General features: G+C 36.6%; 1 protein-coding gene across 1 annotated transcript in view; it reads left to right on the top strand.

The window, feature by feature from the left end:
- LOC583323 (nardilysin) overlaps positions 1 to 20,377 on the top strand; it is a 29,804-nt gene extending 9,427 nt beyond the window's left edge. The window contains exons 9-27 of the mRNA XM_030996221.1: positions 129 to 202; positions 1,857 to 1,926; positions 2,890 to 2,967; positions 3,489 to 3,609; positions 4,452 to 4,510; positions 5,034 to 5,088; positions 5,590 to 5,694; positions 6,806 to 6,962; positions 7,955 to 8,005; positions 8,604 to 8,723; positions 9,173 to 9,375; positions 10,621 to 10,748; positions 11,134 to 11,293; positions 12,738 to 12,956; positions 13,645 to 13,697; positions 14,088 to 14,171; positions 15,389 to 15,596; positions 16,807 to 16,902; positions 17,341 to 20,377. Of these exons, the coding sequence (XP_030852081.1) occupies positions 129 to 202; positions 1,857 to 1,926; positions 2,890 to 2,967; positions 3,489 to 3,609; positions 4,452 to 4,510; positions 5,034 to 5,088; positions 5,590 to 5,694; positions 6,806 to 6,962; positions 7,955 to 8,005; positions 8,604 to 8,723; positions 9,173 to 9,375; positions 10,621 to 10,748; positions 11,134 to 11,293; positions 12,738 to 12,956; positions 13,645 to 13,697; positions 14,088 to 14,171; positions 15,389 to 15,596; positions 16,807 to 16,902; positions 17,341 to 17,610 (2,311 nt within the window). The 3' untranslated portion in view covers positions 17,611 to 20,377. The remainder of the gene's footprint in view (positions 1 to 128; positions 203 to 1,856; positions 1,927 to 2,889; positions 2,968 to 3,488; positions 3,610 to 4,451; positions 4,511 to 5,033; positions 5,089 to 5,589; positions 5,695 to 6,805; positions 6,963 to 7,954; positions 8,006 to 8,603; positions 8,724 to 9,172; positions 9,376 to 10,620; positions 10,749 to 11,133; positions 11,294 to 12,737; positions 12,957 to 13,644; positions 13,698 to 14,087; positions 14,172 to 15,388; positions 15,597 to 16,806; positions 16,903 to 17,340) is intronic.
- The last annotated feature ends 2,205 nt before the right edge of the window (positions 20,378 to 22,582 follow it).

Here is a 22,582-nt window from a genome sequence, read left to right as displayed (position 1 = left end):
TAGAGTAATACAAAAAATGGAAGGAATATAAATTCCATTGTTTGATCAATTCTTCAAATCTAGCCATACTGTATGAACTAAATAGTTTGGAGAATATTATTCATGGTTTTTATTTCTTTCCAACTTAGTTCTTTGGAGAGGCCCTCCTTCACATCCTGTGGTCAGCCGTTCCAACATGAGAAATTCCACAAGCTTTACAAAGGTGAGCTTGATTTCTTTTCTTTGTCTTGCTTTCCCTTTCCTCTGTTATTTCTAAATGAATCGTATTTAACTAATATTTTTATGCCTCCGCCACCGAAGGTGGTGCCGGAGGCATCATGTTTTCGGGTTGTCCGTCCGTACGTCCATACGTCCGTCCCGTTTGACCGTTATCACAATATCTCAAGAACCATTTAAGATTTAAACTTAAGACTCGGGAATAGTATTTATCACCATAGGAAGACGATCTGATTAGATTTTGGAGTACGTAGGTCAAAGGTCACAGGTCACAGAGGTCAACTTATGAAATTCCTTGTATTGAGTTTGTTAGCGCGATATCTCAAGAACCATTTGAGATTTAAATTTCAAACTTAAGGATAGTATGTATCACCATAGGAAGATGATCTGATTAGATTTTGGAGCACGTATGTCAAAGGTCAAGGGTCACAGAGGTCAACTTATGAAATTCCATACATTGAGATTGTTATCATGATATCTCAAGAACCACTGGAGATTTAAACTTCAAACTTAGTGATAGTGTGTATCACTATAGGAAAACAATCTGATTACATTTTGGAGCACGTAGGTCAAAGGTCAAGGGTCATAGAGGTCAACTTATGAAATTCCATACATTAAGATTGTTATCATGATATCTCAAGAACCACTGGAGATGTAAAAACTTCAAACTTAAGGATAGTATGTATCACCATAGGAAGATGATCTGATTAGATTTTGGAGCACGTAGGTCAAAGGTCAAGGGTCACAGAGGTCAACTTATGAAATTCCATACATTGAGATTGTTATCATAATATCTCAAGAACCACTGGAGATTTAAACTTCAAACTTAATGATAGTGTGTATCACCATAGGAAGACAATCTGATTAGATTTTGGAGCACGTAGGTCAAAGGTCAAGGGTCACAGAGGTCAACTTATGAAATTCCATACATTGAGATCGTTATCGCGATATCTCAAGAACCACTGGAGAATTTTCACTTCAAACTTAATGATAGTATGTATCACCATATCATAATATCTCAAGAACCACTGGAGATTTAAACTTCAAACTTAATGATAGTGTGTATCACCATAGGAAGACAATGTTATTAGATTTTGGAGCACGTAGGTCAAAGGTCAAGGGTCACAGAGGTCAACTTATGAAATTCCATACATTGAGATTGTTATCATGATATCTCAAGAACCACTGGAGATTTAAAATCCAAACTTGTTTAAATTGCTCTATGGCGGAGGCATCATTTTCGACTGCGCGCAGTCAAAATTCCATCTAGTTTTTAATAAGATATACTGGATTACCATATTTTTTTTAAAGTATCTGGAGATGTTCTAGAAAAGTTTTGTCCCCTAATTCAATGACATACATGTATTAGCTATATGAGAGGGGATTCACTATTCCTGGCCATGATTGATTGGCAAGTGAATGAGAAAAGAAAGAGAAGATATTGGAAACAGGACTTTGAGAAGAAGATGACACAATAAATAAACTTACATATAAGCCTATAATTCATTTACATATTGATTAATTTGACAACCTTGTAAGACCAGTGCATCCCCCCCCCCCCCCCCCATGACTGGTCTCATGCTTTACCGCTGGTTCTTGTAAATTGTTCAGTTTATATCTTCTTCTATTTCATCCTACAGTTGTACCAGTCCAAGATCAGCATACCCTGGACCTGACATGGTCCATGCCCTCTCAACAGAAACACTACAGGTAGTTACCCAACGTGGTTTATAAAGGTTGAGTTCTGTGGAGAGGTGACAAAACATTTGAAAAACATGAGAGAACAAATGTTCCTTGAAAAGCATGGCTCTTCAAATGCCTTCATATTCTAAATATGACATGTAACAGCTTAAAAACGAAGATCACATTTGTATGCCACATGTTTGTGTAGTCCCATATACATCTTTCTGTGTGCAGTGCTTGTTACTGGGCCAAATTTCTTTTCATTTTGATGATTCCAGAACCTTGCAGTACGCACCAAAACTTAGATGCCACATGATCATCTTTTTCTGATCGATTCCACAATGTTTCTTTCATATTGCAATCGCACGACCAGAACTCGACTTTATCTTTAAGTGTCATATTCTTGACATTATTACATTATCTTTTGATCTGAAATGCCAATAATGAATAATTAATGAATGATAAAGGAGAAAGATCATAAATGAATAAGATATTTGAATCAATTTCTGTTGCAGCATGTTTATAATATTTTTTTCTAAATTATGAAACATGATTCTCTCTTGATGCAGAATGTATGTTCCCACTGAGCTTTTTATACACTTTCAATTTGATTGTCTAATATGGTTTCAATGCTGAAGATATTATTGATGATTCTTGTTCTTGTGTGTGTAATTGCTTCACTTTAATTGCTATCAATATATTATGCAATTAGGAACAATAGCCAGTTCAGGTAGCAACAGACAGCTGGTCATTCCAGCAGTCCCTGTATAAAAGAGAGTCCCACTGAAATAGGCCAATCTAATTGGGTTGCTGCTGCTCAGATGATGTCATATATCACCCATCTATTAATAATGTGAATAAACTTTTATAATACATGTAATGTGATAAATTTGTGGAACGCGCAAGGTGATAGTAAGGAAATGTATACTTATATTGGAGAAAGACTGCTTCCTTTGAAATGGCTTTCACTATCATTATCTTACTCCGCAGATGCAAACCTCTTCACTATCTTGGCTGGTTGCTTGGCCATGAAGGAAAAGGAAGCATTATGGCTCTTCTCAAGAAACGGTAGGAATGTTTAATCATTCAGGATGATCATCCTACCGCCTAACCCCCCCCCCCCCCTCAACCAATCCTCAGGAAACAAAAAGAATGAATTTACCCCCCCCCCCCCTCCTGCCTTATGATGGGATAAGGAGAAGGGCGCTATAAGGACAATAGCTGCTTTCATTTCTAATATCCAATTCTATTTACTACGGATTTCATTCAAACTCTGGACCGTTCTGCTATTACCCTTATCTTCCTGATATAATATGTACATTTGTCCTTAACTAGAAACTGAAATAATCAGTACAAATGATGGTGAATGACATAGCATAGAGGGGCATTTATATTGTGCTATTACTGATAATGTAGCAATACAATTGGTAAGACTTCTTTTTCCTACCTGTAAGTTACAAGTAACTGTAAACAAAACATATTTGATAAAATATTTGACAGATCTTAGAAGAAGAGAGTTAGGCATGAAAGTACAATACTCCTTGGTTTTATTAAACATCCAAAATATGTGTATTTTCATTATGTTGTAGAGCTCTGGCATTGAGGTTGTACTGTGGTAACTCAGAGAGCAGTACCGAACACAACGAGACGTACGCTGCGTTCAGCTTCAACATCGTACTCTCCGACGAAGGCCTGAAGAGAGTGGACGAGGTAAATAATTGGGACTTTATTTAGTTTCTCTTTTCTTCTTTCAAGTAGTACAAATTTCATGATGTGTCTAAGTGAGTGGATGTTTGATTTGTTGATGACCCAGTTAAATAGAATTTTGCAGTTGTTGGTGCTAGTTCAGAGAAGATTTGGTCAAGCACATGAAGTTGTTAAATTGTCTTAATCCTCTTGAAGTTCTGGTATATTCTTGTTTCTTCTTTTCATTGTCATTGCCTCTTTGAATCTATATTCCTCCTTTGTCCACTTGCTTATCTTTCTTCTTCTTCTTCTTCTTCTTCTTCTTCTTCTTCTTCTCCTTCTCCTCCTCCTCCTCCTCCTCCTCTTTCTCCTTCTCCTCCTCCTCCTCTTTCTCCTCCCCCTCCTCCTCCTCCTCCTCCTCCTCCTTCTCCTTCTCCTCCTTCTCCTCCTTCTCCTCCTCCTCCTCTTTCTCCTTCTCCTCCTCCTCCTCCTTCTCCTCCTTCCCCTCCTCCTCCTCCTCCTCCTTCTCCTCCTCCTTCTCCTCCTTCTCCTCCTTCTCCTCCTCCTTCTCCTCCTTCTTCTCCTTCTCCTCCTCCTTCTTCTCCTCCTCCTCCTCTTTCTCCTCCTCCTCCTCCTCCTCCTCCTCCTCCTCTTTCTCCTTCTCCTCCTCCTTCCCTTTCTCCTTGTTTCTACCTCTTCTCTCGCTTCTTCTTCTCCTTTTCTGTTTTCTTATTCACTCTGTCTACCATCATCTTATTCTTCTCCCTTTCCTTCCTCATTTTTCTTCTGTTGAGACGTGGAACAAATCAACACGTTATGATTTTTTCATCTGTTCTCACTCTCATTTCTTATTATTCTTGTCGTAGGTGTTGGTGATTATCTTTCAATATATCAACATGCTGCTCAAGGAAGGCCCACAGAAGAGGTACTTTCCAGCATTTTTAACTTTGCATATTTTCGTCAAAATCAATTTTGCCTCCTTTGTCACTTGTCATTCTTTGATGTATGTGTTTGGAATCTCCTCTCTTTTTATTTGGGTGACTTAAGTTTTGTGTATTCTTGTAATATCATTTATCTTTATAACAAATCTGAAATATTGGAAGAAGAAACTTTGAAGTTGAGATTTGAGGCGTGATGTAGTTCATGTAATGAATATAACATTAAAGTGGTGCTCTTCTATATTGACAACCATCAAAGCTATTGATTGAAACTACATTCATAATGTAGTCAGATGTAATCTCATGGAGAAAAAAATTACAGAGGGCCACACTGCTAGAACAATTTAGACATGATTAGCACATTCTAAATTTCACATGATTAGCACATTACTTTCATGATCTGAAGATTTAAAAGATCATGTTTGCACAATGGAACAAATATTAATTTACGATATGCAATATTTAGTGAAATTTTCTTTTTCTTTCTATTTTTTCATTTTTTTGCCCCAGAATATTTGATGAAATCAAGATAGTGGATGACAATGTCTTCAGGTTCTTCTCAGAGGTTAGTCCATGAAACTAAAATGATTTTAGTTTTGACAGTAGTTTATATACCTACATAAAGAAAACATGCTGATTCAAGTGACAGTCATTTGTGAAGAAAGAAATAAAGGTTTAATGTGACCATACCAAAGAGGGAACTTACTTTGCAATGACCCTATTTGCTATTACTGGTAATCAATAAAACATACAAATATTTTTTTTTGATTTGATTCATGTATTTGATTTGTTTTTGTTGTTGGGAGGGGGGGGGGGGGGCTTTACACATAAAACTGTACTTGTACAAATCAAGCACTTTTTTGTACAGGTTTGTACTATCCTGGTGTCAAAGTGGTAAGTTCATGACAGCTTGGGCATATTTCTTTAGTAATTTCTTATGGTGAGTAATGATCTATAGGGTATCTTTAAGTGAAGATCTGGCACTTACTTGTGGGGTTCAGAAGCAACTAATTTAAATGCCCTGTGTAGAATGTAGCTGAAGAGTATATTTTCTTATCTCTCCTAGATGGACCCTATAGACAACGTAGAGGACATGTCAGAGAGGATGCACCTGTACCCCACAGAGGAATACATTACAGGCCCTCTAATACAGACAGAATACAATGAACAGGTATCTCCTTTGCTACTAAAAATGAAATGGAAGCTCTTATTACCAATCATGTGAAAGAATATGTTTTTACTAATAGGTGAGGATACAAATTTTGCCGGGAAATCGCCTACTAATTGATATATTTGGTAAATTATCATATCGGTCCGGCCTGGATAGATATCGCAAATGCATTTCAACATTGAACATTGAGTATTGCCATTTAAACCTCTGAAGGCAATATTTAAACAATATTGAATGGATATTTTGCACCCCAAACCCTTGAACCGCAATTTTACCACTATCAGTCTTTACCTTTAAGTAATGCAAAATGTCTCTACTCCAGAGTTATAATGACACATCTATATTCAGACATATGCCTGAAAACTGACAAGTCTAGATACAAGTTCCCTGTATATATGTAGAAATCTATTTTTGTCTAATATATTTATAGTATCTTAAAAACCTGACTGCACCAGTCAACAAACTAAGGTAAGATTGGGTTCAAAAAGTCTTGCAGGCTTGTTTAAAGCCTCTTGACTTTATCACGAAATGTTCCTCTTTGCATGAGGATAGCGATGTCTTATTTAATAATCATTGCACAAGGCTGACCGGTGGTTTAGGACTTTTGTTGTTATGTGATGGATATGTAGCGATCAGGCAATCACTTTTCCCTTGTCCATTTTCACTCACATTCTGCACTTGAATCATTCTGGTACTTTGAAATATAATTGCTCTTTTTATTTTGAATGAGGGGCTCAAAAATATACATCTCGTCCTTGTTTTCACGAAGTGACGGTAGTGAAGTAAATCGTAACGCAAAGTGAATGCAATTTTTTTTCACTACCGTCACTTCGTGAAAACAGCGACGATCTAGGTATTGATAGTGTTCCCTTCTTTGTGCACTTCTGGGCCCCGTTTCACAAAGCCTTTTTTTCAATGACAAATTACAAAAATCAGTGACAAATCTGCCGATAACCAATCAGAAGGAAGGATTTCAGTAGCTTATAACAAAAACTGACATTTGTCACTGATGACAAGTTTTGTGAAGCACCCCCCTGATGTGAGTCATACTAAATGTTTTTTCCTCAATTTCTTTTTTACTTTCCTCTCATACACCACCATACGTGATCAGCTGATCAGGGAATGCACCAATCACCTGTCTCCAGAGACAGCCAACATCATCATCTCGTCCAAAGAGTTTGTTGGTAAGACGGATCAGAAGGAGGAGTGGTTCGGAACCGAGTTCATCGTCCAAGACGTCCCAACAGAGTGGAAGGCAAAGATGAAGAGTAAGTAGCAGGCTTTTAATTTCTTCAGACGTAGAGGCAGGCAACTTTTTTTCCTTTTTAGAACAGACCAGTTCATGGTTAGCACAAGTCCCAAATGACCCTGTATATCCACAGATCTTCAAAACATGAAGAGGTCCCACTTTGTAGATTTTTAAATAATCATTCCTACAGCGATGGAGGTGCTACATAAATTATAAATAGCCTTTCTTCCCCCTTTTCAAAAATACTACAATCTGTGTATCATGGAGTGCACTGCTTGTGCATACATGAATAATGATCAAATAACTTTCATGAGCGCATATTCAGTATTTTGTCTCCGTGTATTTCACAATTTGGTCTGCAATGACCTTTATCTGCTCATGCTCAGACTGCAACTATGAACTGGCTTATTGTCCATATGTGACATGACACGGTGGTAAACTGATGTGGCAGAATAACAACTTTTGTATGCGTAAGGGAAGGACAAGAGAGGATGAGAAAACAGTATTTGCATGTAACAATGTCCCTTAAGCATACTCTTGTATTTAAGTGTTATAAAAATGCAGAAGTGCACCATAGTAAAGTTGGCTCAGTCAGCAGAGCGTCCGCCTCACAACCGGGAGGTCGTGGGTTTGCACCCCGGCCGGGTCATACCAAAAGACGTTAAAAGACGGGAGTTGCTGCTACCTTGTTTGGCGTTCAACAATAAGGGATAGAGCAACGTCGATCTGACGCTACTCAGTGGCTGCCGGGCTCACAATCAATTGGGCAAAAAGAATTTCCATTTTCGGTTTAACTTAATAAAATTTGGAGTGGACCTTAAAAGGTTATTATTATTATTATTATTCTGTTTTCCTACAGCTGCAGCTTATCTTTTGGGGAACCTTGAAAGGGTACAAAAGCCAAGACACTGTATACAATAGCCATAAGGGGCATGGCTGAAGTAGATATTAAAACACATAACACCTAAAGTAAGTCGCAGAATAATGGTTGTTCTTTGATTTTTCTTTAAGATGCTGGTTTGAACCCTGATCTGTACCTGCCGACACCCAATAAATTCATTGGTGAGTTTTTGTCTTTTATATAACCTGTTCATTTTATCAGTAGTAATGCATGCTTAGGGCTTATGCTGTACTTGCAATTGTTGGTCATAATTTTGGAAACCATCTAGAATTGCTCTTCATGAAATTCTGTGAAAGTTCACATATTGTATAGTGTTTTAGACCATATTTACGTTGTGTATTGTCAACTGTTTTTTTTAGACACAAAACTCTTTTAGTGCTTGAAAATATTGATCTATATGTTGACCTTTGTTATATTTTTACTGTTTGAGAAGAAATAAATTTGAATTGAATTGAATTGATTGAAATGACTTAGATTTTTTTAAATCTTGTTGTCAAAAAATAAATTGATTGGACTTAGATCATCTTACGGCTTAATATCCACTAGTCCTACATATTTCATTTTCATTTAGTTATTTCTGCATCAAAATAAAAACAAGGTATATTCAGAATCTATTGAAGATATATTTAAGATATATTCAAAATACAAACAAAGATATAAGATAGCTCGTGGGAGGATCATGAAAAGCACATAAATGGCTCATTAGAAATGTTTTAACAGAAAAGTAGCAATTTTTCTTCAATTTTTAAATCTCTGCAGCAACTGAATTTGACCTGAACAAGCCTGATGTACCAGACACAGATTACCCAACATGCATCTTGGATACAGAGCACAGCAAGCTATGGTATAGACGAGATACCAAGTTCAGCATGCCCAGAGGTATGTACAATTTTTATATTAAAAAAAATATTATCTCTCCAAACGAATACATTTTCTGCAATAAAATTGGAGGTATTAACCCCTTAGCTCTCCTTTATCTTTTACAACTCTCTCTCTTTCTTTTTCTTTCCCTCTTTTTCAGTTTCTGTTTTCCTCTCTCTCTCTCTCTCCCTCTCTCTCTCTCTTTATCTCTCTTTCATTGTTATTGATTTTTTTTAATCGGTCGAACTGTGTCTCTTCACTAAATGTACTTTTTTTTCTTTGATCCATTCACTTGTAATCAATTGGAATGAAAATTTGAAGAGATAAATGTAGTGAGTACTGCTTTATTTTTTACCCTTTTTTCTATGTGTGCCAGCATTCATGTACTTCCATATATAATTTACTGATGTGAAATTTGCAGGGATGAACGTTGTTTAAAAACACCTGTTTATTCATTCCTTTGACAGCATCCATGTACTTTCACTTCATGACCCCTCTGGTCAACCTCTCTCCCAAACACGCCGTGACCTTTGACCTGTTTGTGTGCCTGTTGGAGCATCAGTTGACGGAGACGGCGTACGAGGCTGAGGCGGCCGAGCTGAGCTACACACTGAAGGCCTTGGAGAGTGGGCTTGAAATCAAACTCTACGGTTTTAATCACAAGCTTCCAGTAAGCGACATTGTACTCTAAGAAAGAATTCTGAATATAATTATGTCTCTGCACTTGTGCTATCATTATTAAGCAGATGAGAAGAACAACAAAAAATTTGTTTGGCAAAATTAAACATGAACATATTTGGTTGATAATTTTTTTAAATAAATGTTAAAGATGAACTTAAGTTCTGGTAAAAAAAGAAAATAAATTCTCACAGAATCAAACAAAACTTACACTGTATGTTCAAAATTACAATATATATGTCATTTCACAAACATTTTTGGTAGAAATGTATAATGGCTGAGTAATGAGCATAGAAAGATAAGGAAATCATGGTGTCGGGCCCCGACACCATTTGTGTAGTCCCATATATACATCTTTCTGTGTACAGTGCTTGTTACTTTACCGAGACTGGGCCAAATTTATTATGATTTTGATGACCCCAGAACCTTGTAGTACACACCAATGCTTACATGCTACATGATCAACTTTTTCTGATCCATTTCACACCTTTTCTTTCAGAATGCAATCGCATAACCAGAACTCAACTTTATTTTTAATTTAGATAACAAAAGTCCAATTGTAGTTGCTCAAGAAAAAAAGAAAAAAATATACATTCATTTTGTGTGTTATGAATGTAAGGAAATCCACTTTGCCACATATTCTCTGTGCTGCCTGCATTTCTGTTGAGTTTTGCCTTTCCCTAATAACAACAAAGAAATCCATAAACTGCACATCCGTCATTTATTAGGTTTAGAGGTCAAAGTTAGAGGTCAAAGTTGTGCTTGACCTCCAGTCATGTGTAATAACGTGTCTCTTTGAAAAAGAGTTATCTTTCCCGATTTCTTTTCTTTTCTGTATTTTTTCAACATAATAAAAAGGAATATATAAACTAGGAACATATGTATTATTAACAAAAGTCAATATATATATATAAATATATATATATATATATAATCATATCATAAAATATATCAGTTAATTATTTATATCTTTCAATAAACACATGGTTGACAAATCATTTCAAAATTGAAAAATGCAGGAGACCACCATCTTTAGCTCGATAGAAGAACGAGATACCCATACTAAGCTAGCAAATTATATATTAGGAGCATTTAGTTTCTCCCATCAAGTGAACAGAACCTTCTCCCATTCATTCCAATTATATCCATTGAACATTTTTGCCTCAAAATTGTATTACATATATATATTTTGTCTTGTAAAACCAAAATATTCACTCATTCTTCTCTCTTCTTGTAGCTTCTGTTTGAGACTATCGTGGATGTTATCGCAAATTTTACCTTCTCTCAAGAAATGTTTGTGGCTGTGAAGGAAAACCTGAAGAATTCTTACCATAACTACATCCTCAAGCCAGCCAAAGTCTGCAGGTAAATCTACATTAGGCCTTAACAAAAAGATGTTGTATTGCCCTTTAGGTGCTAAAACATGGGTCGGTCGGTCGGAAATCTTTTTTTTTTTTTTTAATTCTCCCTCTTTGAGCTGATGGGGGCTTTGCAAGAAATTTGAGTTGCGTTAATCGCAAGACTTGTGCTTGATTTGGGGGATTTTCAATTGATTGCAACTTTCTTGCAACGCCCCATATGCGTTCTGTCTGGTTCTTTGTAGTTTATTTGTTTGTTGTGACCTTTAACGAGAGTTGCAAGGGTTGTACAATATTTCCTCCTGTGACATTTGCTACATCTCAATTTCCTACACTAACCGAACTCTTAAAACTGTTCCATTTTAATAGTTTATTTGTTTGTTGCCTTCCAGGGACTTGAGACTGTCCATCCTTCAGAAGGTCAAGTGGACAGCGATGGACAAGGACAGGGTTGTCCAAGCGGTCAGCTCGACGGACGTTATGAACACGGCCAAAGACTTCCGTTCCAGGTTTTTCTTTGAGGCAATGGTGCAGGGCAATTTCTCCTCAAAGGTAATTTATTCTTAAAGGTAAAGACCAGTTTTGGAAACGCTCCCCCCCCCCCTCTCAAAAAATGAAATGGAAGCTCTTATTACCAATCATGTGAAAGAATATCTTTTGACTAATATGTGATGACACAAATTTTGCAGAGAAACCGCCTACTAATTGATATATATATATATTATATATATTTGGACCAGATAGATATCGCGCATGTGTCACGCATGTGTCGCATAGTCCCATATACATCTTTCTGTGTACAGTGCTTGTAACTTTAACAAGACTGGGCAAAATTTCTTTTCATTTTAATGATTCCAGAACCTTGAAGTACACAACAATACTTATATGCTAGGTGATCAACCTTTTCTGATCAATTACACAACAATGCAATCCCAGAACCGGTCTTTATCTTTAACCCTCATCTCGTCAAAATGTCTGTACTTTGCCCAATTCTTGGCCATACAAGGTCATGTGTTTTTTTTTGTCCAGACTGTTTAGTGTCTTTCGTCTTGGCCTGTAAATTAGTGATTGATTGCTAATTTTTCAAATAATCACAATTGATGACAAGGTAAATAAATTGAGCTATGCTTTGTGTCACAGGACCTAGGGGTCTATCTTTTCATTGTGACTGGTGTACAACCAAAACATAGACATAGTACATGTACCATTATGATGTCTAAGATGCACTCTCTCTTAAAGGTAATACAAAGTTTTGGGAAATTTTGAAAATTGGGTGGATAGTTATTCTTTACAATTTGGATATATTTGGACGCCTCTGTGGATGTATTTTAAGCACTAGAATATTTAGCCTCTAAAACACTTCTGCTTTCGAGAAAAATTTAATATAAAAATTTACTGGTGCTCCCGGTAAATTTTGATAAATTTCAAATAGCGCCTACGGCCGTACAATGGTAGCTGCACATGACCATGACAATCTCAGAATATGTAGATGTGATATATAACTTCCAAACTAGAATAGCAAATTGGTCGGTTTTAGTCAAGAAACATTGTTTTATAGCTTAATTGATATCTTGACCTTAAGAGGGAGCTATACAACAAAAAGAGTGTATTATTTACAATTTCATAACTTTGGATTCGATTTCAACCGCGACAACGATCACTGAATATTGTAAGATCGCATATGCTTCCAATATGTTCATTTCAACCAAATTCATGACCCCATACCAAAACTTTGTATTACCTTTAAATCATTGAAATTTCCGCAATAACTGCCGACTATTAACCCTGTAACTATACTTTCTTTGTTGTTTTTTGTTTGGTTTTATTTCTGCATTCAAAAAGATACAAATTCAAAGTAAAATGATGAAAATTTAAAACAATTTCTGGAGAGATTTTGTAATGCTACCATAGTATTGGGTATACCAAGAGGGGGGGGGTACCGCCCTTGATTACAAATGGTAAAACTTCCAATTAATGTTTTTATTGTCCTTTGTAGGAGTTCATCAGCCTAGAGCAGTACCTACGGGAGAAGCTCAGCTTTGCACCCATCCCTGAATCGGAGAGACCTGTCACCAGAGTGATGGGCGTGCCAGGGGGGTGCCACACCCTGAGATGGAAAGCATACAACCAGTCCGATGCTAACACCGTCATCACAAACTACTTCCAGGCTGGTCCTGGGACCGTCAGGAGTCTCAGTGTTCTTGATGCGCTCATGGTGAGCAAGAAAAAAAATGGATGAAATATATTCTAAAAATCCATTTTTGTGGGTTAACCAATTATTTGCTCTGGGCTCTATTTTGTCAAAAATATATTAATTCAGTTAAAGCCGTTTGGAGTCCCAAATTTGCCAAAAATTTTATGGCAAAATTTCACTTAAATTTTTATCATAATGTGATTTAAGACACTTCTGTAAATGTTTTTCCACAAATAAAGTGTTTTAAGACCAATATTGTTGTACGCAGAAAACCTAAATTTTGTATTCTTTCATCAATATTCCACTTCAAACACATTTGTTTGGTTGCAGTTACGGTAGGTTAAGCGTTACTGTTTGGTCCTGGATTGGAGTTAAAATTTGGCTGGCATAGGAATGTGGCTGCAGAACAATTGTTGCCCAAGCATGTGTTGAACAGACTCCTTTGTGTCATCTTCATAGTTCTTTCATTTGCAATCAGAAAGTCTTCTCTCCGTTTTCAATCATCATTTAAATCAAAATGAAATTACTAGAAGTGATATTGTTCTCTGATCTTCTGTCTTACACTTTTCTCTGCTCAATATTCTTTCTGCTATCCTCCAAATTTGCTTTTCCCTTTGCTCATCTTTCTTTTTTTGTCTCTTTCTATTTTTATGTTTCGATTCTTCAATGTCACTTCACTTCTTTTCATTTTTCTTCTTTTTTGGTATAGACTGTCATGGAAGAGCCCTGCTTCAACATTCTGAGAACACAGGAACAATTAGGGTAAGCAAGGTTGATGTATGCTATATGTTAAGGGTTTGTATAGGGGCATCCCCAGGGTATCACCCCCCCCCCCCCCCCCCCCCCTTGGCCATTGAAGGATTGTATGATAGCCTGTTAGCCACTTATGATAATTATAATCTATCTCTCTCTCTCTGTTTTTGTTTTGTATCTTATTTTACATGTTTTAGCAAATTCTAAAATCTGATAACCTTTTTGTACCCTTTTTGGCAAATTTGAAATCCTGAGGCCCTTTATTTCAATTCGGTAAAAAAATTAGGAAAGTATGATTAATTAATCATTTTATGAGTTATTCAATGCTTTCTATTTAAATAAGAAAATGTGTGTTACACTGTTTACATTGCTATATTTTGTATGTTATTGTCTCTATAGGTACACAGTTAATGCATCAATGAGGAACACCTTTGGAATTCTGGGCTTTGCCATTTCAGTCAACACACAAGCAAACAAATTCAGGTAAGTATTTAGCACCCTGAAGTTGCCAATTTCAAGGTGATCATCAAACTGTGCTTTAATGTATGGTATTGATTCTGTCAATAATTTGTTCCCACTGCATTTTTGCTGTGTCCTTTTAGCTTAAAGATAAAGACCAGTTATGGTCGTGCGATTGCATTGTGAAAGAAACATTGTGAAATCGATCAGAAAAGGTTGATCATCTAGCATATGAGTATTGGTGTGTACTGTAAGGTTCTGGAATCATCAAAATGATAAGAAATTTAGCCCAGTCTTGGTAAAGTTACAAGCACGTACACAGAAAGATGTATATGGGACTACGCACACGTGCGCGACACATGCGTTTATCTCTCACACACCAATAGATAACTAATTTACCAAATATATCAATTAGTAGGCGGTTTCCCGGCAAAATTTGTATCATCATGTATTAGTCAAAACATATTCTTTCACATGATTGGTAATAAGAGCTTCCATTTCATTTTTTGAAATTGGGGCGTTTCCAATACTGGTCTTTACCTTTAAGCACACAGGCAAACAGATTTAGGTTAAACAAGATATTAAAACAATTGCCAGATTCAAAATGATCAACAAACTATTCTTGAATGTTATTTTCAGGTGTTTGATCTGTCATTAAGATAATAATTTTGTTTTCTCCAATTTTGTGGTCTACCATTCTATTTAGCACCACAGGCAAATAAATTCAGGTAAATAAATAATTTTCGAAAATTGTCATTGATCATGTAAAATTTAGGTACTGAATGTTTAACACCATCACCACCATCATTGATGCATTCATTGAGGCATGTTTGATACAGCAGTATAGTTCAAAGTTTTGTAATGGTTACAGAAGATTAGATGCTGCTTGTAAGTGTCGGCTTTCATGGTGATGTAGATATACAGTAGGCTTGCGGGTGCACCATGTGAGAGGGAGAGAGAGGGTTGAGAAGTCCTGAAAAGGATTCTGACTCGGTAATCTTTTTTGGGGGTGTGTAGTCCTGAAAAGGACTGTTTGTTATCTTTCTTAGCTTATAGTTTTAAGGAGAACTATAGCGCTTGGAGAGGATGAGTAGCTCGACGTTTCAAACAGGATGACTTTTCGTCATCAGGAGTGGAGAATAGCTGGCGTGCCTGAGAAGATTGTAGTAAAATTAACCCAAACAAGAAGGAAAAAAAAACTCGTTATTTGATGGCATGTCATGTTACTGTATTCTATACAGTGCCAGCTATGTTGACGGTTGCATGGATGCCTTCCTAGCGACGTTCAGTGATCAGCTGGATCAGATGAGCAAAGAGGACTTCAGGACCCAGGTGGAAGGTTTGATCAACATCCTTCAGTGCGAGGACTCGTCCCTCCTGGAAGAATCGGACAGGAACTGGAGCTACGTTCTCAACCAGGAGTATACCTTTGACAGGATACACAAGAAGGTGAGTATTGATTGTGATGAGGAGGAGGAGGAGGGTGGTAATGATGGTGATGATGATGATGATGATGATGATGATGATGGAGATGATGATGATGGTGATGATGATGATGATGATGATGATGGTGATGATGATGATGATGATGATGATGATGATGATAATGATGATGATAATGATGATGGTGATGATGATAGTGATGATAGTGATGATGATGATGATGATGATGATGATGATAGTGATGATGATGATGATGATGATGATGATGATGATGATGATGATGATGAGACTGATGATGATGGTGGTGGTGGTGGTGGTGGTGGTGGTGGTGGTGGTGGTGGTGGTGGTGGTGGTGGTTGTGGTGGTGATGATGATGATGATGATGATGATGATGATAGTGATGATGATGATGATGATGATGATGATGGTGATGATGATGATGATGATAGTGATGATAATGATGATGATGATGATGATGGTGGGTGATGATGATGGTGGTGGTAGTGATGATGATGATGATGATGATGATGATGATGATGATGATGATAGTGATGATGATGATGATGATGATGATGATAGTGATGATGGTGATGATGATGATGATGATGATGGTGATGATGATGATGGAGATGAGGATGATGATGATGATGATGGAGATGAGGATGATAACTATGTTGATGTTAATAAGGATGATGATGATGACGAAGGTGAGGAGGAGGAGGAGGAGGAGGAGAAGGAGGATGGTGATGATTGTGATTTTTTTTTTTGATAATGATGATGATAATGATTAGGCATATCTTTCATTTGAAAATTTTCCTGAGACTGTTTTCAGTTAAGTGCAGGCATGTAGCCATGGGGGGAAGGGGGGGGGGGTGGGGTTGATCCAAGATCGGTTGAACTTTTTTAGACCCCTCTCCAGGACGTCGATCGATTACATGTATGTGCCCCCCCCCCCCCCCCCCCCCCCCCCAAACACTGGCTGCGGCTCTGGTTAAGTGGAAAACTAATTTACATTGGAAAGATTTCTACTTATGAGCACAAAACATATTAATTTCCTATGTAAACTTATTTGAATCTAACCTCAAAGTAAGTACCGGTATAATGACCTTAATATTCTTGCAGGTAAGTAGGATGTTACATGGTTTGCATTTAATTTGTTAACTTTCCCAACTGGTTGAAAATTGTGATATACTTTTTGTTTGTTTTTCTTTTTTAGGTTGAGGTTCTGCGATGTTTGACATTAGCTGATATTAAGACATGCTTCAGGGAGCACATCCAGGGCGGGACTAACTTCCGCAAACTGAGTGTTCAGGTATACACACACCTTTATAGGGGTAGATCCGGGGTTTTATCAAAGGAGGGGGCACAATATTACTAAAATTCGCTGACACACCAAAATGAATATCATGACGATTTTTCAATACCCATTTACTAAATAAAAATTTCTGTTTAGCAGAGAAAAAAGGGGGCGCTTTTTTTGGACTTTAGTACTAAAGATATGCCTCTTGTGATTTGACTTCGCCCCCCCCCCCCCCTAAAAACCATTTAGGGATTTAGCTCGGCTGTAATAGTGATTATAATGAGAAACATATTTAAAGCTGATAAAGCAAAAGTATCTATCAAAGGTCTGCAAGCATCAGCTTTTCTCTTGAAATTCACAACTTTGGTATTTTTGCTTCATTGTTGAATTTCAAACACTACCAAATATACAGCACTTGCACTGTTTCTCTCCTTTTCAATTTTGTTTTAGGTCATTGGTTATGGTGAGCACGAGAAAAGCAACCCCATAAACGCTTCCACCAATGGAGATACAGAAGTAGATGACATCGCAATCACATCAGCCAATCAGATTGCAGATGAGATAGATGCAGCCAATCAGGGATCAGTCCATTCAAAATTGGACCAATCAGAGTCGAGAGTTCTACCACAGGATGAGGGCGTGTCAGGGGCGTGTATAGCAGACATTAGGACATTTAAACAAGATTTATCGGTTCTTCCAATCAGTAAGATAGATCGTTGATGAAGGCCTATGATTTAGACTAGTAAGGTAGTTTACTTATTTAGATGAGGAGATATGTGGATATATATTTGGTCAAATTGGAGAATTTTTGCAACATATTTATGATGGGAATGCAGAAATCCTTCCTCTTTTTATCAATCCAGGGTGGTCAACAAACAAACATAATTACAATTTAGAGGAGTACCGGTATGAACTAATGCATGAAGTGCAGATTCCCTTGCGGCCCAGGTGCAACTTTGAAGTTTTTAGATGCTCTCCAGTACAATCTGGACATTATTTTGAATTATTTTCAACCAAATAACTCATATTTCTTCCTAGTAATTGTTGAGAATGGCTTTGACTTTTTGATTAAAAAAAAAAAAAATCATGTTTCCATTAAAATTTTAGTCTGTATTTGATTTCCAAACCAGTTATTGTAAAATTTCAAACCCCCTGCCGTTACATGTTAAAGCTACATAGTATTCTGTGTCCATGTGTATTGGTTCGTAATTCGCTGACACCAGATTGGGTTGAATTACCAATTAATGCGTCTGTGTGTGCAAAGATCTCTGAAGCATTGAACTTGTGGTCCCACCGGAAACTACTCCAACTTGCCTTCATATCTCAAGGGTGAAGAAAATTTGATATTATGAGAATTCTATATGGCGATAGACTACTAGGCACCGTGTGCTAAACAAGACTTGTCGATGGTAAAAGTGAAGTCTAGGTGACTGACAACACCTGTTATTGGGTAAACACCAGAATGGTGTCTAATTCCCCATGAAAGCACACTACTATGTGTCTTTGAAACCCCTTGTAAGTCTCTTCTCTCTGTCTCTTTGTCTATCTGTCTGTCTCTGTTCGTCTCTGTCTCACTTTCCTCTGTTCAATATTCCAGTGATAGCTTTCTCTGTCTTCCACTTCCTTTCATATTTCTAGTGTAACACTGGAAGGAATGAAATAATATAGTACCCTCGATCTATAGCATACCTTTCTGATTTGCATGTAGCAATAGACCTGTTTACTAACATATTTAAATTTATGGATGTTTCTTTCCTGGGCACCTAGTGACAAGTTGTTCCACTAACCTGTCATTAATGAATGAACTTCAATACTCAGAATCCAGTCTGCTTATGTTACTTGTTCCTATGTCGGGAAAGCCTCAGGCAACCTTTCAGGTTGAATGACCTTTTGTTTAAAAGGATGCATACAATTTGAATATGTTATTAAACAGGTCTTGTCTTTACATACAAGGTTCAAGCCCCCCTGGTTCCAAGATTTTTTTCTGACTTGTTTTTCAATACAGATCGATCAATCGATCTTATTTACTGGGTGTAAACCACAGATATGTTTAAATAAGGTCTTGTCTATTATAAAGTATTGAATTGTATAGTGTTGTTCTATAATGATGGTTGGGTTTAGCTCTATATGCTTGCCTCAAACCCATTTCTAGAAGTTTTTTTTCTCAAATTATTACCCAAGATAAATTGTCCAAATTGGAAAATCTCTACCAATGTATCTATGATTGTAAAGAGAAAAATTTGTAGGGTTTTTCCCTTAATGTCAGCTTTTTTTTTCCATTCTAATTTTCCTTGACATTCAGAATTATTATACACATGTTCTATCCTAAAAACAGATAAAATTATGAGTAAATTATTTCTGTGAAACTCATGTATATCATGTACAATGTCTTTAGGCATGTTTTAATTCTTAACAACAGATCAAAGTTATGATGCATTATTGGTTAATAACTGCGTAGATGGAGGCATATTCACTGCTTAACATGGAAAACGTCAGCAAAAACACAAATGAAAAGATACAATACTATTAGCTTATGTTGACTTCAATTATTTCGCTGTGATGAAATTCAGAGTAGACAATAACTTGTTGGAGTAGGAACATATGCTACATTTTGAGACCACTTAATGGTCATTCATCATTTTATGTACCGTTTATAATATATTGCAAATGATATAATCTGCACATGAAGTCGGTTTGTGCCATACTGACTGCATGGCCACCACTCTGTAATGCGTTGATCTTCAATAAAAAGGATAATGTACAATTTATACAAAAAAAGATGATCATAGTGGAAACTCCTTCGAAACACTTTGATTTTGCTGTGTCCATATGTAAATGTCATATTATCTTGTATTTTAAATCATGTCAATATTTTGTTTTAAATTAAAGGGCAATCTTTTCAACTTAAATTTTATTTATTTAATTCATTTTCTTTTTTCTTCTTTAAAAAAAAATTGAAATCAGGATATTAATGGAAATAAATTCATGTTTTGAATATCATTATCCCTAATGTTATGTACCCCACAAAGGACTCACTCTAATTATATGTTCTTTCTGTCAAAAGATGAATTCAATCATTATATTTTAAAGATATTGTTATTCCTATGAATCACAACTGCAATACATTTTTAAAATCATTATTAAGGAACATTTTTAATTTTTTTAAAAAATATTTGTCGGATGAGGTTTAAGTAATTATCCGATCCTACAGATTTTTTGTTTACATTATGATTTGTTGGAACAGGGTTAAAATGATTGAATTCAAGTTTTTACGTTTCTTTGCTTTTTTGTTGGGGTTAGATTTGTTGATAATATTTTTATTAACCGATAGATCAAATGCTTTGTGTCCTGAATTGGTCAAGATTTTTTGTTCATGTAATGGTAGATATAAATGACACTTTGACAACATCATGTGTGCGGAAAGACATTGTTAAAGATTCGTTATTTAATTAATTAAAGGCATATTTTGTCACAAATTTTACGCAAATATTGGGTGTCTTTTATCATGATTGTAGATGATAGTTATGTCCATGTACCGTTCACTCCTACTTTTTGAGCATTGTCTCATTGTCGTATTATTTTAAGAGAGAAATCTTAATCATATCTGCATATCAACCTTTTGTGTCTGAGTGCAGCATACAGGCATCATAGAACTGAAGCCCCCCCCCCCCCCCCACACACACACACGATTTGTTGAAAGACATTTCACAGTGGCATTGCAATAAAATGATATGTTGTTCACATGCCCCGTCCCCTCGACCCCCCCCCCCCCCTATTAAAAAATAGTCTGTTGCATCTGACCATTGATCAAACATTTGGAAACGTGAAATAGGGGTGTGAGAGACCTAGCAAATGGGAAAATGAGGCCTACCAAAAGAATTAACTCGTTTCTTTTCATCAATAAAATAAACATAAATATATTGGGAAACATTAAGAACAGGATTTATACATCATGTGAGAGGCCTGGTAAAGAAAAACAAAAGAAAATTGTACAAAGTTGAGGCATACCTATAGATACATGTGCATGTAAGCTCAAGCTGTTTCATTACCCTTCTCTCCACCCCCCCCCCCCCCCAATAGTCATATCTGAAGAGAATCAACTTTTTTTTCTCTGAGAGCTGCATTGATCTAACATCAGAGATTATAGAGAGCATTGCATGACATGTGAGAGGATTGTTACACGTCAAGTAGGGTCAAGGGTCTTATTTGGGGGATTAAAGATAACAAATTCTATTTGATCGATGAGTAAATCAAACATTCAGGAATGTTACCATGACGCATGATCTGACATGTGGGCTTGTTCGGGAGGGGGGGGGGGGGGGATGGGGGTATGAATATGATAAAGTTCATTCACATGCAACTGGAGAGAACTGCTTTTCACATTAACCCCTGTAAAAAGTTCACTTGTATTAATGAAGAAAAATTGAAGAAACAGAAAACAGAAAGTTCAAAATAGATCAATCAGACCAATGATAAGAATTCTGAATGTTTGATAACAAAATCAACAACAAAAGATAAGGAAAGCGAATATTATAGTTAATCTGATTGAGGCCTGTATTTAGGTACATGTACATGTAAGCTCAAGCTCTTTCATTCCTCCCCCTCCCTTCTCCCATATAAACATCTGAAGAGAAATCGGAGTGTTTTGTCTTTGAATGCCGCATTGATCAAAGTACATCAGAGGTATCAAGAGCATTGTGTAGCACATGAAGGGACTAGAAATTGGTCAAGATCTCATTTGGGGGATTGAAAATTACTAATTATATTTGATTTATGAGTGAACTAAACATTCAGGAATGTCACCATGAACTTGATGAAGCATGATCTGACATGTGGGTGTGTTTGGAGAAGTGTGATTAGGATAAAGGTCATTGTCACAACTGGAAAGAACTGCTTGGTAACCATGGTAACTACCGCTGTAATTTAAAGTTCATCAGGCATGATCTGTCCTATTTAGGGGTCTAGATTTGGGTTGTCACAAGTGGGATGATGGTCAGATGGTATTGTATTATGTCTTATCTCCTTGGTATTTATAGAGAGAGAAATACACTGTGAAATAGTCGTTCGTACTTCACTTGATTCTCCATCAAGAGTAAAAGGTTCGAACCTCTATCCAAACTAGTTATGTCCTCAAACAAGGCCTCTCTCTCTCTCTCTCCCTCTCTCTCTCTCTCTCTCTCTCTTCTCTCTCTCTCTCTCTCTCCCTCTCTCTCTCTCTCTCTCTCTCTCTTTATCTCTCTCTCTCTCTCTCTCTCTCTCCCTCCCCTCTCTCTCTCTCTCTCTCTCTCTCTCTTCCTCTCTCTCTCTCTCTTTCTCTCTCTCTTTCTCTCTCTCTCTCTCTCTCTCTCTCTCTCTCTTTCTCTCTCACCTCACCCGGGTGTTATATCAGGTACTTAGCAGGATATAACGTAATTCCTTGAACTGAACTGTTGCTGTCTGAGCTCAAACAAGGATTAACTGATAATCTCCAAACCATGAATTTTGGGAGCATATTATATTGCAATATGATCTGTGTAAAGTAATAAATATTCTTGAAATAATCACTTTTGTAAGTTTTCTTTGTGTTCTATTTGAGTACGGTATACATTTTTATTCTACATTCTCTCCTTTTCACCGTCTTGGTCTTTTAACATAAAAGTGGATTACTTATAACTTTTTTTGCAATTTCGATTTCATCTTACCAATGCTAAAT

This window comes from Strongylocentrotus purpuratus, unplaced genomic scaffold (assembly GCF_000002235.5).
Source record: "Strongylocentrotus purpuratus isolate Spur 01 unplaced genomic scaffold, Spur_5.0 spur5_contig_855, whole genome shotgun sequence".
Lineage (NCBI taxonomy): Eukaryota > Metazoa > Echinodermata > Echinoidea > Camarodonta > Strongylocentrotidae > Strongylocentrotus > Strongylocentrotus purpuratus.
This window is presented reverse-complemented; position numbering and strand designations above follow the sequence as displayed.